Source organism: Phacochoerus africanus, chromosome 5 (genome assembly GCF_016906955.1).
Source record: "Phacochoerus africanus isolate WHEZ1 chromosome 5, ROS_Pafr_v1, whole genome shotgun sequence".
In the NCBI taxonomy this organism is placed as follows: Eukaryota; Metazoa; Chordata; class Mammalia; order Artiodactyla; family Suidae; genus Phacochoerus; species Phacochoerus africanus.
This window is the reverse complement of record NC_062548.1, coordinates 3,635,917-3,652,020: the sequence shown is the minus strand read 5'-3', so window position 1 is coordinate 3,652,020 and position 16,104 is coordinate 3,635,917. Positions and strand designations below refer to the sequence as shown.

General features: G+C 58.4%; 1 protein-coding gene across 2 annotated transcripts; it reads right to left on the bottom strand.

Annotated features, from left to right (window-relative positions):
- Positions 1 to 1,680: 1,680 nt before the first annotated feature.
- On the bottom strand, positions 1,681 to 14,378 carry BRAT1 (BRCA1 associated ATM activator 1). Of its 2 annotated transcripts, XM_047779439.1 has the most exons (14): positions 14,130 to 14,378; positions 13,181 to 13,323; positions 9,645 to 9,802; positions 7,565 to 7,712; positions 6,747 to 7,119; positions 6,378 to 6,494; positions 5,295 to 5,386; positions 4,866 to 4,984; positions 4,603 to 4,789; positions 4,303 to 4,376; positions 3,503 to 3,605; positions 3,287 to 3,385; positions 2,953 to 3,128; positions 1,681 to 2,595 (listed from the first exon to the last, which is right to left on the bottom strand). In XM_047779439.1, the coding sequence occupies exons 2-14, from the start codon at positions 13,305 to 13,307 to the stop codon at positions 1,897 to 1,899; spliced, it is 2,472 nt and encodes an 823-aa protein (XP_047635395.1). In that variant the 5' UTR covers positions 13,308 to 13,323; positions 14,130 to 14,378; the 3' UTR covers positions 1,681 to 1,896. The 2 variants fall into 2 exon arrangements, with proteins under 2 accessions (XP_047635395.1, XP_047635396.1); XM_047779440.1 differs by lacking the exon at positions 7,565 to 7,712 and having other exon boundaries at positions 6,747 to 7,090.
- Between the last annotated feature and the right edge of the window lie 1,726 nt (positions 14,379 to 16,104).

Sequence of the window (16,104 nt, the reverse complement as noted above, 5' to 3'; positions counted from 1 at the left end):
ACTTCCATGCGCCTCAGGTGCAACAAGACAGTATCCACTGAAAACATGGGCTCCCTCTGTACACATCTCTCCAAGAAGCTCCTCTGATGCCAGAAAGGACGCAGGCTTTCCAGAAGCTGTGAGGCCTTCACCTCTCAGCCCGCTCTTAAAACTGGGGATAACAGTAGGTTTTGCCAAAGGCCTTTCCTGCGTCTATTGTATGATCGTGTGATTTCTCTTTTCGCCTCATCACGGATCGCTTCGATTTTCAAATGCTGAACCAGCCTTGCATGTATGAGATAAACCCCACTTGATCTTGGTGTATAACCTTTTTCTTCTTTCTATGCATTGTCGGATTACATCTGCTGGCATCTTAAGGCCTTCTGCCTCTATGATCATGAGAGGTATTGGTCCCTGGTTTTCTTGGACGTTTGCTGGTTCCGGTGTTAGGGTCGTGCTGGCCTCAGAGAATGAGTTAGGAAGTGTCCCCTCCGCTTCTGCCTCCCGGAAGATGGCAGAGGACTGGTAACCTTTCTTCCTTAAATGTTCCGCGGAATTCGCCGATGAACCCATCCGGGCCTGGAGCTTTTTTGGAAGGTTGTTAACTATTGATGCAATTTCTCTTACAGACGCAGGCCTACTCAGGTCTATTTCTTCCAGGGGCGCTTTGGCAGGCTGCGCCTTTCAAGGAACTGGTTCACCTCGGCCACATCGTCAACTTTGTGGGCAGGGTCGCTCAGCATCATTACCCTTTCAGCTGCCGGGGGTCGGAAGGGATGTCCCCTCCTCATTCTGACGCTAGGCATTTGTGTCCTTTTCCCAGCTGGCTAGAGGCCTGCTGATTTTATCGATCTCTTCAAAAAACCCGTTTTTGGCTTACAAGGTTTCCTCTACGGACTTTTCAATTTCACTGATTTCTGCTCTAATTTTCACTATTTGTTTTCTTGTGCTTACTTTGGGTGGAGTTTGCTCTTCTTCATCCAGTTTCCTATGGTGGAAGTTTACTGGTTTTAGATGTCTCTTCTTTTCTCACATACGCGTTCAGTGCTATAAATATCTCTCTGGGCACTGCTTCTGCTGCACCTCACAAATTTTTATATGTTGTAATATAATTTCATTTTCATTCAGTTCAAACTATTTTTAAGTTTCTCTTGAGATTTCTTCTTGGCGCGAGATGCTTCCAAACACTGAGACACTTACTCTGGGAAGTAAATAGTAAAATCCCCCTTTGGCAGATGAGGAAACAGGTTCAAAAGGAATCGACACACACGGCCGGGAGACAGCAGAGCTGGGACTGGTGTCTCACCTGCTGGCCCCCGAGGACCAGCCTGGAGCTCAGCTCCCCTGATGTCACCACCAGTGACCGCCCGCCTGGTCAGCAGAGACAGTGACTGGTGAACTGCCACGAGGTCGGGGTGACCCTGGGGTTCAGAGACGGAAAACCTGGCGTGGTGGGACCTGGGGAGACGATCCTCGGGGGCCAGAGACCAAGGCCAGTCACGTTGCTCTCTGACCCTGGGTGTCCCCGAGGCACCGAGGGGCCCAAGCAGAGGGACCTGCCCTCGTGCCCACGAAGCTCGAGGCCGTTGCGCAGAGGGCTCCTCCCAGATGCTTCACCCTGTGCGCCCCCGCCGCCCCACCACCACCACCCCGGGCCTGGGGCTACCCCTGGGCAGTCTTAGAACACTGTGCTGACCCAGCGACGCTGGCAAATGACATTTATTTTGAGTAAAAAGTAAGCCACTTCCTCAATACACACCAAAACGTGGGACTCTCTGACCTTGCTGGGCTCGCCTGGTCCCGCTTCCCTGGGGGTCCCTTGTGCAGCCGGGCCAGGATGGAGCCCTCAGGACGGCAGGGCCCGAGGATGGCACGTGGTGCAGCAGCAGGGTCCTGGGGAGGTTGCCACCAGGCTGCTCAGTAGCAGTCGGCCTCATTCTCCCCCAGGACGCCCACGGTGGCCAGCATGTCCTGCAGGAGCGACTGGGGGCTCCTCTCCACGTGGTCACTGCTCTCGGCCAGTGTGTCCTGAAGGCCCTCCAAGTCCATGGACCTGAGCACGGCCATGACAGCCGCGGGCTCCAGGTCCCCCAGGGGGTGTCCGTGCTCCCCTGCCTGCCACTTCTGCAGCGTGGCTTCCACGGAGGACACGTCGGGGCTGCCCCGTTCCTCCTGTGGGGTTCCGTAGGAAGCGGCCTTGGCCTTCAGGAAGAGGAGGAGGTCACAGGACTTCTGCGCCACAGGTCGGTCACAGTCGAACAAGGCACGGAAGGCGAACTCGAAGAGCTGCAGTCGGCAGAGTGCCTGCAAGGCCTGGGCCAGCGTGCCAGGTGGGGCTGCCTTGGGCAGGGCCACGGCGTAGGGACAGCGGACGCCGGGCTGGCCCAGCAGCTGCTCCAGGAACACCAGCGCCAGCTCGAGGCCCTGGGCCCGGACCTCCCAGTCCAGGTCCCTGCTCGCGGCCTGGAGCACTCTGGCCACAAACTGCTCTGGGTCCTCAGCCACGTCAGCGTGGCCGTCCCTCAGCCACTCGGTGAAGACCTGCATGACGGCCCTCCGGGGGAAGCCCTCCGAGTCTGTGGAGAGGACGTGCAGGAGCTCCGACAGGAGGCTCTTCTGGAAGAGAGAGCACGGGGGGTGGGAGGGGGCCGGGGAGGCGGAGCTCCTGCTGATGGCTTCGGGCTGCAGCAGGGAGAACCGGGGAGACCTCGCTGTCGTGCAGGTCTGGGGCTCGGTCCGCTCCGCCTCCCGCAGGCGACGTGCCCTTCGGCCCCCTACGTGCTCATCTGTCAAGTGGGGGTGACCATGTCCAAGGGACAGGGGTGCTAGGAGGCTGAGTGGAGATTCAGGGAACGTGCCCCAAAGAGCCCCAGCCCCAGAGTGACCACAGCTGGCAGCAGACCCATTCCACCCTGGGTACCAGGACAGTGGCCAGATGTGGGCTGCATGACCATGGGACCCTCTGCCTCCTACCTGCTGGAGCCCTGGGTGCTCAGGGCCGGTGGGGGCAGCATGCAGCCCCCAGCTAGACAGCTGCCCTGTGGCGGTCACTGCGCTTGCACGGACGTAACTCTCGGGGTCTCGCAGGAGCTGCCTGGTGAGCCTGGGCACCTCGGAAGCAAGGAGCACCTGTCTGAAGCCAGCCTGCCCTGGGGGTCCAAGCAGCCGCAACCAGCTGTGAGCAAGAGCTGAGGCCACAGCCTCTCGTCCCCCAAAGGCCGCCTAGGTGGTCCGAGTTCCCAACTACTCCAAGGCCAGGCCAGCCCTCCCACCCACCCCCCAGCCCCACCCGACACCCTGCACTCACCACCCCAGTGTCTGGCCATCTGGGTCAGGAACTCAAGGCCTGAGTCCCTCACCTCCCAGCAGGGGCTGCACAGGCGCTTCTGCAGCACAGGGAGCAGCTCTGGAGAAGGCGGGGCAGTTCAGAGGGGCCCGAGCCACACTCACCTGCCTCCCCGTCCAGCCCCGGTCACCTCCAGCCCCGGGCCTCCCTGTTTTCCCCAGGAGGGGCCCGGATTACCTCTGAGGAACTGCTGGGCGTGGGGGTCCAGATCGCAGCAGCCGGGGGTCTTGGGTGAGCTCAGGAGCCACCTGAGTGAGGCCTGGAAGGCCTTCTTCAGAACCTGGAGTGGGCAGGGCAGGGCAGGGCTGCAGGGCCAGGAGGACGGAGCTGACCGCCCACCCCACCCACACCCTGTGCCCCTGCCCCTGCTCTGGGTTTAAGGCGAGGATGGGGTACATGGGAGAGGGCTTCATTTTCAAGAGACAGAAACCTGGAAGTGGCAGACTGGGAGCCAAGACAAGAGAAAGAAGAGGGGGCAGTTCCCATAAGGACCCCCCGATACTGGGGACAGGAAATCTCTGCAGCAAGACATGAGAAACAACCTAAAAAGCCCCTGGGAATCCACCAGGCTTGTCATGCTATCTCCCCACTGCCTGCCCGGTGCACGTGCTGCTAATGCTCCACCCGTAGAGCACGACTCAACCCAGGGCTATGAGAACGGGAGGTTCAGGGGAAAGGCCAACAACGAGAGTCGGGACGCCAAGGCGGCGGGGGGGGGGGGGGGGGGGCACCGGTTCTGGTTCACGTCCCCCGTGGAGCGTTCCCTGTAAGGCCGGGCCCCCTCCCTGCTTTCCACAGCCCGGCAGCCCCGCACCCAACCTCCACCAGCTCCAAGCCCTGGGCTGAACCCCGGGCAGCCACGCGCTCCTGGAAACTCATTTTAAGAAGCAATTCCGGCCCGAGGAGCCCACCGAGGCTGCCCCCACCTCTGCCGCCCTCCTCCCCACTCCCCTCTGCCCTGCACCCCATGCACCTACCATGGGGCTGGAGTCAGGGCCCGAAAGGTACTCCAGGAGGACAGCAGAAACCTGCGTCACCAGCTCTCGGGGGCCTGAGACACATGCGTGTAGATGAAGCACCCTGCCTCCTAGCCCTGGGGCCTCCCCAGCCCAGGCGGGTGTCAATCCAAGGGAAGCGGGGGACAGAAGCCATGGGTCAGCCGGAGCCCAGCCCTGGCCCCAGAAGAGATGCCAGGGAGAGCAGTCTCGGGACGTCTCCGGGCAGCTGCAGGGCTCACCCGGCCCCTGAGCTGTGCAAGAGGAAGCACTGTCACTTACCCGCCCTCTGAGACAGCGTCCCCAGGAAATCCAAGGCCGCTCGCTGGACTCGGACACAGCCCACCAAGATGGCACAGAGGTGGCCCCCCAGGTCAGAGGCGGGGACTGCTGAGCCGTTGCAGAACCGCAGTACTGTCACCACAGCCTCAAGCAGGGCCTCCTGGGGCCAGGGCGAGGGGCACTGGGGCTGGAGTAGGGAGGGAGGGTCAGCGCAGGCTGCAAGTCCCACTGCCAGCGTAGACACAGGCCAGGGCCACACCTACCAGCAGCTGCAGCAGCTCCAGGTGGGCCAGAGCACAGCACAGGAGACCCACACAGGCCGACTTGGAGGAGAAAAGCGTGTCCACTGTCACTGAGTCGCCTGCGGCCCCATCTGGCAAGCCTGGAGGTCGGCCAGAAACAGCTCCTTTAAGCGGGCACCTGCTGTGTGACTGCTGCAGCCTGGTCACTGATTCACAGGAGGGGGCTACCCTAGATGTGCCCACAGGGGGCAGTGCTGCCCTAGTAATTCCAGGGTGGTAACAGGAGTAGCAGTCACACCTGGGATGACAGCCTACACTGCAGCTACCTGCTCTTCAGTAGGGCGGCAAGCCAGGTACCCTGCTCCCATCAGCCTGCGCCGGCGCCAAGGATGCACTCAGGCCCCCACGGTCCTGCCTTCCTGCACCTGCCCCCCTTCCCCAGCAGCCTACCTGGGCGTCCGGGGCCCTGCGCAGCAGCTTTCAGGACACAGGCCAGGGGCTGGAGGAGGACGCCAGAGGCCTGGGTCCTCAAGGTCTGTGGGCTGAGGACAGGGGACCAGTGAGCACTGCCCCCGATATCCCCAGCAAGTCTGCAGCAAGGGGTGGGCGGGAGATCCGGACACCCCCCTTGAGAAATGCTTCCCTGCAAGCTGCGTGACCAGCACTCGCGCCACTGGCACGGGGCTCCCCCGGAGCTGCTGGAAAGCACCCCCAGGCCTCGGGAGCCCTGGGAAGGCCTGGCCACACCGCCTCCCCTGGGCAGTGGCTGCTCAGGGCCAAGGGGACGGGAGGCCCCACCTGCTGGGAGCACGCCCCGCTGAGACAATCTCTCCTGGGGTCTGGAACAGTCCCGCCCGTGTGCTTGGGCCCGGGTGGATGGGAGACTAAGCTGGCAGGCGCTCTCCTTCCAAGCCAGCCTCCCGGGCCTCCCTCTCTCTGAACATCCGGAGACCCTGGGCCCAGAGGTCTCTTGCACTGCACCCCTAGTGCCCTGTTGCGGGGGGGGGGGGGTTCTGTGCCCCCCTTCACCCCGACCTGGGCCGACAGGACCAGCCCCAGTCCCCTGGAACGACTCCCCCCTCCTTCCCACCTCTCCAGACCCCGCACAGTCTTCCAGGCTGGGCGCACATCTGGGAAGCCGTCCTGCCACTCCTGTCTACTGGGTCCCCCTCCTCGTCCCACAACCCCTAGTACCCACCCCAGGGGCGGGCACGCCAGAGTGGCCCGGGATCCACAAGCTGAGGCCACTAGGGAGGGGGGTAGAAGGCAGCTGGGCAGGTCCTGGGTACGAGCCCAGCCCTGCTCTGAGCAGAGCTGCTCCAAGAGCCTCTCTTATCCCTGGGAAGCCTAAGGAGAAGTTACTCCATCGCCAGAGAGAACAGAGAGGCCGAAGCCTGTACCGACACCTCCGTGATACCCACACGCTGCCCAGCCACACCCCCGACGGCTGCCTCGGACTGATCTCTGGTGCTGGGAGCTCCCCTGAAGTTCTCTGACCTCTGTCTGCCCCCACACATGAACCCCAATTCTTACCAGTCCTGCAGCTTCAGGATCCCCAAAGCCAGAGGCCCTGCTTGTATCGGGCTCAAGCGGCTCAGAGTCAGCGCCAAAGTCTCCCACGGGCCACTCTCAGAACTCAGCACAGGAGACCTGCAGAGGAGCGCCCCAGGAAGAGAGGGTTATTCCTCCACCCCGGCCCCACGGCACCACGGCGAGACAGAAGGCCCTTCCCAGGCATGTGAGCTTTCAGACCCCACGGTGCTTCCTCTACTCGAGGCAGCATTCTTGGGGGGGCCACTGAGGTCTGGACGCAGGTGTAACAGCTGCCCTAAGACTTGCCAAGGAAAACAAGGGACCCCCCCCACTCCTGCCCGCCCCGGCAGGTGCCCCCCGGGGCCTGACCGGGCCACGCTGAGGAGGAGGTCCACGAGCGCGTGCGAGGCTGGGACGGGGTCTTTCTCGAGCAGGTGCACCACAAGAGGGCTCAGCCGCGCCCAAAGGCCCGGCGTCCAAAGGCCGTGGCAGTGCCCGAACGTGGTGGTCAGGACATTCAGGGCCTGCGTGAGCTGCGGGGCGGCTGCGGAGCGCAGGGAGGCTTCGAGGTGACACACGATCTTCTGGGCGCATGCTGGCCCGTCACACACCTGCGGGCCGGGGTGTCCCCGGGGCGGGGCGCGCATCGCCAAGTCCAGGAGGTGCACCAGGAGCTGCCCGGCTGCCGAGGCCACAAACAGGCTGGAATCTCCCTGCAGGGAGAAGATGGTGTCAACGGCACCTGGGGAGGGGACAACGGGCACGGCTCAGCTGGAACAGCCCACGGAAGGCAGCGGGGACACGGCAGCCACTGAGCGGATCAAACCCTGGACTGCAGAACCTCGTGCACTGAGCTGGAGCACCGCCCACGGCAGAGGCGGTGTCAGAGGCTAAGGAACCAGAGCCGAGGGTCCGCAGGGCGAGGCGCTTTAGAGCCCCGGCCACCTTTGATTGTTTCTCGTCCGCTTCAGAGCCACCCCTGCCGCTAGGTCTGACCCACATACAGGGGTGAGGGGCCTCCGAGCCCTGGTTACCCCGCGTGCTCCTCACAATGGCCCTGTGACACTGTGGCCACTGCCGCCATCGGGGAAGAGGCCCAGCTGGGGGCAGACCCCCCCCCCGGAGTCACACAGCACCGGGCACACCACGAGCAGAGCAGGGGCGAAGGCAGGGCAGACGGCACTCACCACAGTCGGCAAGGAAGGGCAGGGCGCGAGGGTGCTGCGCCAGGGAGCGCAGGCCCTGGATCCAGCCGCTGCGCACGGTCGGGGCCGTCCAGGCCGCTCCTCCCAGGGGGCCCGCCTCCCCAAACAGCCTGGGCAGCAACTCCCCCTGCTGGGAATCAGAGAGGCAAGGGGCGATCTGAGCACGTTCCCGAGCCGGCGTTTCTGCTGTTCAGGCGGGTGAAGCACCTCTTTGGGGGAACCTTCTTGTGAGCTGCCGACACCAAGGGCCTATGGGCAGCTGTGCTTCTGGGAGGTGGCAGGTGGCCACAAAGTGCCAGCGATGGCAGCTGCAGCACCGCCGACGCTGCCGTCCAAGGAAGAGAACCTCAGGCGAAGAACTGGGTTGGACACAGAGTCTGGTCGACCCTGTCGCAGTTCACCTTAGAAACCCTCCCCCAAAATGCCGCCCACCTCAGCACCGAGGAGGCCCCTCTGACCACGACAGCCTGTGCCCAAGGGCCCCCAAAGTCTCCAGAGCCCGCTGGGCTCTTGCACCTGGCATGTGGGGTCCCCCACCCTCGATCCCTCAGCACACCCCACGAGTCTGGCCCACCTCCCACATACACCTGCTCAACCCCCGTACACCCCAGCCGCGAGCCCCGCCCCCGGCTGACCCCGACTCAACCCGCCCCCGTTTAGGGACGTCCGCAGTACAATGTGCCTCGTCCTCATGTCCTGCCACGTGCAAGAGATTCCTGTTCACCGTGAGGTGGCAACACCGGAGGTGGCAGACCCGCCTCTTAGCAACGGAGGCCCCGGTGTAGTTACTAACTCTGAGCCCTGTCTATCTTGACAATCAAAATGCCGGCCCCCGCCCTTGAGGGACAGGAATCCTCCAATGACCCCCGACTCCAGGGGGAGGACCAGGGGCCTTGCAGACATGTTTCCACTCACTCGAGGCTGAGTCTAACTCCACAGTGGCCTTAAGGCCTTGGGGGGTGTTGCTGCTGCTGGCAGCTCCCAGGGCGGGCCCTCTATGGGCTCTCCCAACAGCTGAATGGTCCCCAAAAGGCACAGCCCCTTCTGGGGGCAGCTGGTAGCCAGTGGGAGGGCACAAAGGCTCAGCCCCTGCCCCGAGGAGTCTGTCCCCGGGTCCCCTGCCCAGACAGCATCTACTGCAGACGGGGCCGGTGCTGAGCAACGGGCTGATGAGGGGGCCCCTGGGGCTGCCGGACCCCCCGGGCTCTGTGAAGGGGCAGGTGCAAAGGGAACAGGACGGAGAGCCAAGCGGCCAGAGACTCTGAGCCCCGAACCTGCCTGTGTCCCGCATCCCCCCACGCAGGGGCCAGTCTGCGGCCTTCCGAGCCTCTAGGGCCATGGCCAGCCTTGGAGAGGAGGAGGACGTGGAGAGGCAGGGACGGGAACAGGGACGCGCCCAGGACACAGTGGCGCTGGGAAAAGCCATCTGCCCGGGACTGAGGGTTTCTGCTGAGAGCAGCCGGCGGTGTGACGGCTCACTCTGCAGCGCCACGCCTCAGCGGCCAGCGGCAGCTCTGCCAGTTGTGTGGGTTCCTCCGCTGAGCCGTCACCGTGTCTTCATCCGGGAAAGAGAGATGCGACTCCTAAGCTGCTGACTGGCCAAGACCATGTGAACAGGACTCTGGCAACTCAGAGGTGATTTACACACGGCCAAACACCACAGGTGCGGCTGGATTCTCATACGTGAGGTCATTTCCTCCAGCGCACTTCAGGGCACAACATCCGGGGACGTCTGTCCCTCGGTGAGCTGGTGCCAGGCTGGGCTCCTGGAGCCTGGAGCCTGCACCGCTGAACTGAGATGTATCTGCCAAGGGCAGCGTCTGAGCCAAGCCGAGCCCTGCTCCGTCTTACTCCATAAAGCTCGCCCTTCACCCCAACTCCACTCCTGGCAAGTTTTTCACAGGCGGCTCACAGTCAGGAATAAAAGCCTTGCAGGACACGCACGCAAGACAAGAGGATGAAGCAAGTTTCAGGGACGTGGGGGTCAGGACAGCCGCCACTGCTCTGTGTACCTGCAAGAGGAGGAGGTGGGGTGTCCCTCGGGAGGGAGGCCCAGGCTCACCTGAAGGTACTGGAAGCAGTCTTCCTGGGCTGCGAACATGCCTGCGAGGCGGAGTGAGAAGGAGAGGACTCTGGGACTCAGGTCCTGAGGTTTCAGCAGCACGTGGAACAGCAGCTCCACCAGGCAGGGATTTTCCCGTAGCACCAGGAGACTGGACCCTGGAGACAGGCCCAGTTGGGAAGCGTGTCACCAGGGGCACAGGGTGCACCTCCCTAAGGGGCCATTCTGGCGACTCCCAGACCTTCTCTCGGGCTGTCAGACGAAGGCCAACTGGGAGGCAATATCTGCAACAACTGCAGCAAAGGCTCCATAACTTAATTCAACGAGGAGGGACAAAGCAGAAAGCCAACACCGCAGCCACAGCCAAGGGACGTGGACAGCAGACACAGATGGCCAGCAAACCTGAAAGGATGTTCTGACCCACTGGTTGGGAGAAAGAAATGCAAATCAAAGCAGGAGACAATTTCCACCTCTCCCGTGGATCCTTTTTTCTTAAACCGAGAACTGGAAAGCAGGCAACACAGCGCAACAGGCATTCTCGTCCAGACACAGCGTCTGAAATGCCCACATGCAACTGCACTGCTGATCAAAAGCGCCAGGGGGGGAAAGGCAATTTGCAGCAAGCCTGGGAGAGGTTCCACGGAGAGGTCTTTGCAAAAGCACCATAGTTCAGTGAGGAGGAAAAAAGACAGAGTGAAGCAGAGAGAGAAGCAACAAGCAAAGACACCAGTAAACATGCGGGCAAGTCTGAAAAAGCTCTGACATCAGGCGTTCCTCCTGTGGCGCAGCCGAAACGAATCCGACTGGTGTTCCGGAGGATGCAGGTTCGATCCCTGGACTCACTCAGTGGGTCACAGGATTCCGTGCTGCCATGGTGGAGGCCGGCAGCTGTAGCTCCAATTCCACCCCTAGCCTAGGAACTTCCATATGCCACAGGTGCAGCCCTAAAAAGCCAAAAAAAAAAAAAAAAAAAAGTTAACTTTTGAAGGAGTTTGAAATGAAAGAGAATCAAAATACCAGGAAACCAACCGTGGAAGACTGGAGGTAAACAAAAGCGCTCGAGGATCCTCACGTTGTTGGAACAGAGAGTCCAACTGACTTTCAATCTTTTAAATCCAGTTTCTCAGAGTAACCATTAACTTCAAAACCAGAAGAAGACAGACTGAAAAAAACACAAGCTTCGTCAGTGCCGTGGAGGGCAGAAAAGGAGATCAAAGCAGCAATGACGAGGCATGGGAAATTTTTCAAAAGTCTGTGGTGAAAATAGGTTCATGTAGAAGAGTAAGCTCAACAAATACAACAGGTTAAATTGTGTTAGAACACAGAGCCGCTCAGATTACATTAAGAATCAAAGGCTAAACAAGAGTAAAGGGTAAAAGAAAGAAACGATGAAGCCTGACGGCACAGAAGGCCAGAGGAAAGGGTAACAAGATAGTTGGCAAACACTAATTTTTAAAAAGCTGCTGCAGCAAGAGTGCGATCAGACAAAACTGACTTTAAAGCAAAAATCTTTCCTCATGGCTCAAGCAAATCATTGCTCAAAGACACAAATCCTGGAAGATATGACAGCCTAAGCTTGCACATACCTAATCTACCTTCAAAATATATAAGGGGGGAGATAGAATTTCAAAGAAAAACTGTCGATGCAAAATCTTAAAGTATAAGGTTTTCACTTCTCTCTCAAAAACGATTCAGATTAGCAAAAACATAACCGGTTTTAATGACATAAACTTGAACTAAGGAAGACTATTCTCTTTTCATCAGGGAGAATAGTGAGGAAAACAAATACAGGCTAGGCGAGGAGGGAACAGATGAACGGCTAAGGGATACCAGGTTTCCTTTAAGAAGACGAAAGTGGGAGTTACCAATGTGGCACAGTGGTAAGGAACCTGACTAGTATCCATGAAGATGTGGTTTCAATCCCTGGCCTCGCTCAGTGGGTTAAGGATCCAGTGTCGCTGTGAGCTGTGGTGTAGGTCACAGACACAGCTCAGATCCTGCACTGCTGTGGCCATGGTGTAGGCCAGCAATGAATTTACGAATACTCACTTTCTTAGCCGCACCCCTGGCATGCAGAAGTTCTGGACCAAGGATCGAACCCAAGTCACAGCAGTGACAATGCTTGGATCCTTAACCACCAGGGGACTCCTAAAAACCACTTTAAATGGGTCAATTCTGGAGTTCCCATTGTGGCTCAGCTAGAACCTGACAAGTGTCCACGAGGATACAGGTTCAATCCCTGACCTCACTCAGTGCCTCAAGGATCTGGTGTTGGCACAAACTGCAGCATGGGTCACAGCTGCAACTCTAATTCAACCCCTAGCCCAGAAGCTTCAATATGCCACAGGTGTAGTGTCAAAGAAAAAGAAAAAAAAAAAGATAATAAATGGGTCAATTCCATGGTATGGAAATTATATCACAAATAAAGCTATTCAGAAATACTTTTTAATCATTAAGAAGTCTACAAATAACAAATGCGGGAGAGGGTGTGGAGAAAAAGGAACCCTCTATCCTGCTGGTGGGAATGTAAACTGGTGCAGCCACTAGAGAACAGTATGGAGGTTCTTTGGAGGTCAAACCCACACCAGAGCAGTGACCCAAGCTGCTGCAGTGACAATGCCAGATCCTTAACCCACTGCACCACAAGAGAACTCCCGTTATTTATAATGATGACACATCAGAAACACAAACATCAAAGGATGGTGAACTAATTACAATATTAAGGTCTATTCATAGAGCAAATAACAGTCAATAAAACCAGTGCGTCCGTGGGGAAAACACGCACTGGGACAGAAGGAGAGAAAGTCTGTATGTATATGGTATGATGTCGTTTTTATAGAAAACTACCTCTTTATGACGTGTCAAGAAAAAGCCTGAAAAGACAAAAAAAAAAAAAAAAGGAGTTCCCGTCGTGGCGCAGTGGTTAACGAATCCGACTAGGAACCATGAGGTTGCGGGTTTGGTCCCTGCCCTTGCTCAGTGGGTTGACGATCCGGCGTTGCCGTGAGCTGTGGTGTAGGTTGCAGACGCAGCTCGGATCCTGCGTTGCTGTGGCTCTGGCGTAGGCTGGTGGCTGCAGCTCCGATTGGACCCCTAGCCTGGGAACCTCCACATGCCGTGGAAGCGGCCCAGGGAAATAGCAAAAAGACAAAAAAAAAAAAAGAAAAAGCCTGGATGGAAATAAAAGGGTTCAGAGTGGTTTCATTTCTCTCTTTATTCCTCTGTGCTGCTCAAGTTGTATTTTAAAAATATGCATTGCATAATTAGAAAGAAAAACCTATTTCTTAGAACAGAAAAACGCAATGCTAACAACAGAATAAGCTTGTCTGTGTCCTCAGCAGCCACGGAGCACGGCCTGAACAATGGGAGACCTGCAGCTCAAGCTGTCCCCATCACCCCCTCAAGCTCAGCTTGCCGTTCCCCAAATACAGGAGGAATCTTCAAGATGTGACAGAATGCCACCAGAGAGACAGAAGAGGGCAGCCCTACCCCCTCTAGCCTCTAGGGAAAGTCACCAGTGGCAGCCTCACCCTCACCTGCTTCAGTTATTGTTTTAAACCAGTCCAGCAGCTTCTCCAAGCAAGTATCATCTGCCACAGGCTGCCGGGGGTCTGCCAGGACGGCGCAGAGAGCCGGGAGGAGCCGGGAGCACTCCGGGTCCATGATGAAGCTGCAGTTCCTGCAAAAGGAAATGTCAGAGCCAGGTCCCACCTGCCCTAGTCACGGGAAGCCCCCAGGCCTGCCCGGGACCCAGAACTTTCATCTCAGGCCAGGGGACTGCAATCCTCAGGTGGAAACTCTAAGCTGCCGGGATGGATGAAAAGCCTCAGCTTGGGTAGGATGGGAGATTGTCACGGGCAAGCAGAGCCCTCAATTGTGGAGGCAGAGATGGAAGGGAGTCTGGAGTAAACCATGAGGCCGCAGGAGACGAAAATCGGCCAACATTAGATTTCGGTGGGAGGAGAAGAGGGTGAGGCTGACCTAGGCTGCAGGTGAGCCAGTGAGGGACGTGGGCACACTCTGGGGCCAGCCACGTGTAGGGGGCAGGCCAGATTGGAAGTGTCAGTCTGTCCCTCTCAGGGTCAGTGTGAAAACCCTGCAGCCAGCGGCGTGTGCGGTGGGGAAGGCACTCTGCCCACTGTCTGTTCCTAGCTGGGCGGCAAGTGCACCTGCGTGCGCGGCCCGGGAGAGGACTGGGGAGCCCGGGGGGCTGTGGGCAGGGTGGGACTCTGCCAGGGTCCGGAGCGGGCCTGCCTGGGCTGGGTGTCCGTCTGTCCATCCCCGCCCAGGCTAAGTCCTGGCGGGAGGCGCCCTCCCTGGGAACGCCGCTGAGGGCGCCAGGCCGGCGGCGGCGGTGGTCACAGACCCCAGGCCAGGCGGCGCACGCGGGCCCTACGGAGCTCCCCGCCCTCGCCCTGGCCCCGAACCGGTTCCCAGCCAAGCCCACTACAGCGACCGCAACCCTCGTCCCGGCGCGCGTCTCACCTGCTCGCGCCCCTCAGCCGCCGCAGGCCCCGCCACGGACCGCGCCACCGGCCGGGCCTGGGTGGGGGGCGGGGGGACGAGGACGGGGACGGCGGGCGAAGGGATCCGGGAAAGCGCCGCTGGAGGCCACGCTGAAAGCCCAGAGCGCCCAGGTTCGGGGAACGAGCTCAGGCTGCGGGGGACTGGACACCGCCAAACTCGCCGCCCTTGCCCATCGCGCCCTCCTGGACGCTCATTGGACGCGCTCGGGCGTCCAGCAGGCTTTGCGCCTGGAAGGCAGAGCTTCCGGCGGAAGGGGCGTGGCCTCGGCAGCCGAGGGACCACGTGTTTGGGCTGGCAAGGAAAGCAATGCCTCGCCTGGCGGTAGGCTGGTGATTTCTCTGTACAGCTCCATGGGGTTTCATTCAGAGGCCAAGGTGCATTGAATGCACCTAGCCCACTGTACATGGCTTAGCCTAGTTTACCCTACACTCGCTCTTCAGTTGGACAAAATCATCTAACTCGAAGCCTATTTTATGATAAAGCATTGACTATGTCATGTTAACTGGTGGCATACTGTATTGAAAGTGAAAAGCAGAGTGGTTGTTGGTGCGGAATGGTTGTAAGTGTCCGGTTGTTTACCCTGATGATTGCATGACTGAGGGGGAGCTGCAGTTCCCCGCCTCTGTCCAGCACCAGGAATGTATGCTAGCGCATACCCCCAGCTGGGGAAAAGATCAGAATTCAAAATTCGAAGTCCCCTTTCCCACCATTGCAAAGTCAAAAAGTTATAAGTGGAATCATGAGAATTTGCGTCTGTAATTAAATCAGAGAAAGTAAGTGAAACAATAGATGCAGGAAGGGCTGGGGGTTTGTGGAAACCCAGGAGTGGGAGAGGAGCAAGAGGCACTGGTGCGTGGGTAGTTGAAGTCCTAAAAGCACTCACCTGCCCCACGGACAGTACCTGGAGGAAGCAGATGGACGTTATTAAGAAAGTGAGAGGCCTGCTAACAGGGCTTCACAGAGCAAAGGAGCACCAATAAGTGAAGTGGATAATTTCGGAAGAAATAAAAATAATTGCACCAGCAGCAAAGTGTTATCTGGTAGTATCTGGTTTTTGAGGTGTTACTGTGGAAAGTAACATAATGTCTTTTCTATCAAAGGAAACCCTGGTGACTCCATTTTGCTCTGGTTTTGGCTGAAATGCCCTCCTGAGACACCCCTCCTCTTTCCCTCTTCTCCCAGTAACAATTTGTTTCAAATGAGCCTACCGAGAAGAATGTCTGCCCTGACCTGACCAATGGGAAGAGGACAGGTCCACCATCTGCGTTAGGGATAAATAGGGAGGGGCTTTTCTTCTAAGCCTGTGCTTTTTGAGTACCAGCCCCCTTCTGCCTTGTTGAGATCGCCCCGTGTTCATGTGTCCCATTTTCCGGCACCAACGATCCAAGCCATTTCCCCAACATTACCAGGTACCAGGCACTGTGCTGAATTTTATCTCTAATCTCTTTCAGTGCCAACGAAAGCCCTGAAACTGTCTTCATTTCACAGACACAGAGATGACAGTGAGTCTACTAAACCTGAGCTCCTGACCATTAACCTGCTCAATTTACCCTGCATCCCAGAAAATAGACTTGGGCCACTGTGTGGCTCACCCCCTTTGTTGTAGAGATGAGTAAACTGAGGAAAAGAAGATCATAGACTCTTTTTTTTTGCCTTTTTAGGGCCACACCCGTGGCATATGGAGGTTCCCAGGCTAGGGGTCGAATCAGAGCTGTAGCTGCTGGCCTACACCAGAGCCATGTCTGCAACCTACACCACAGCTCACAGCAATGCCGGATCCTTAACCCACTGAACAAGGCCAGGGATCGAACCCACCACCTCATGGTTCCAAGTCAGGTTTGTTAACCACTGAGCCACGACGGGAACTCCAAGAGGGTCATAGACTCTTAATAGGTGGTGGTGCCAGAAGGAGGGCAGTAATAACCTACCAGAC

What these genes read in the sequence shown, in the direction of transcription:
- BRAT1 (XM_047779439.1), bottom strand. Translation starts at nt 13,307, where the DNA reads ATGGACCCGGAGTGCTCCCGGCTCCTCCCGGCTCTCTGCGCCGTCCTG. An exon ending in CTCCTCCTCAGCGTGGCCCG is followed by an intron (nt 6,495 to 6,746) that starts GTCAGGCCCCGG and finishes GCTCCTCTGCAG; the next exon opens with GTCTCCTGTGCTGAGTTCTG. An exon ending in GACGCTGTCTCAGAGGGCGG is followed by an intron (nt 4,377 to 4,602) that starts GTAAGTGACAGT and finishes CATGTGTCTCAG; the next exon opens with GCCCCCGAGAGCTGGTGACG.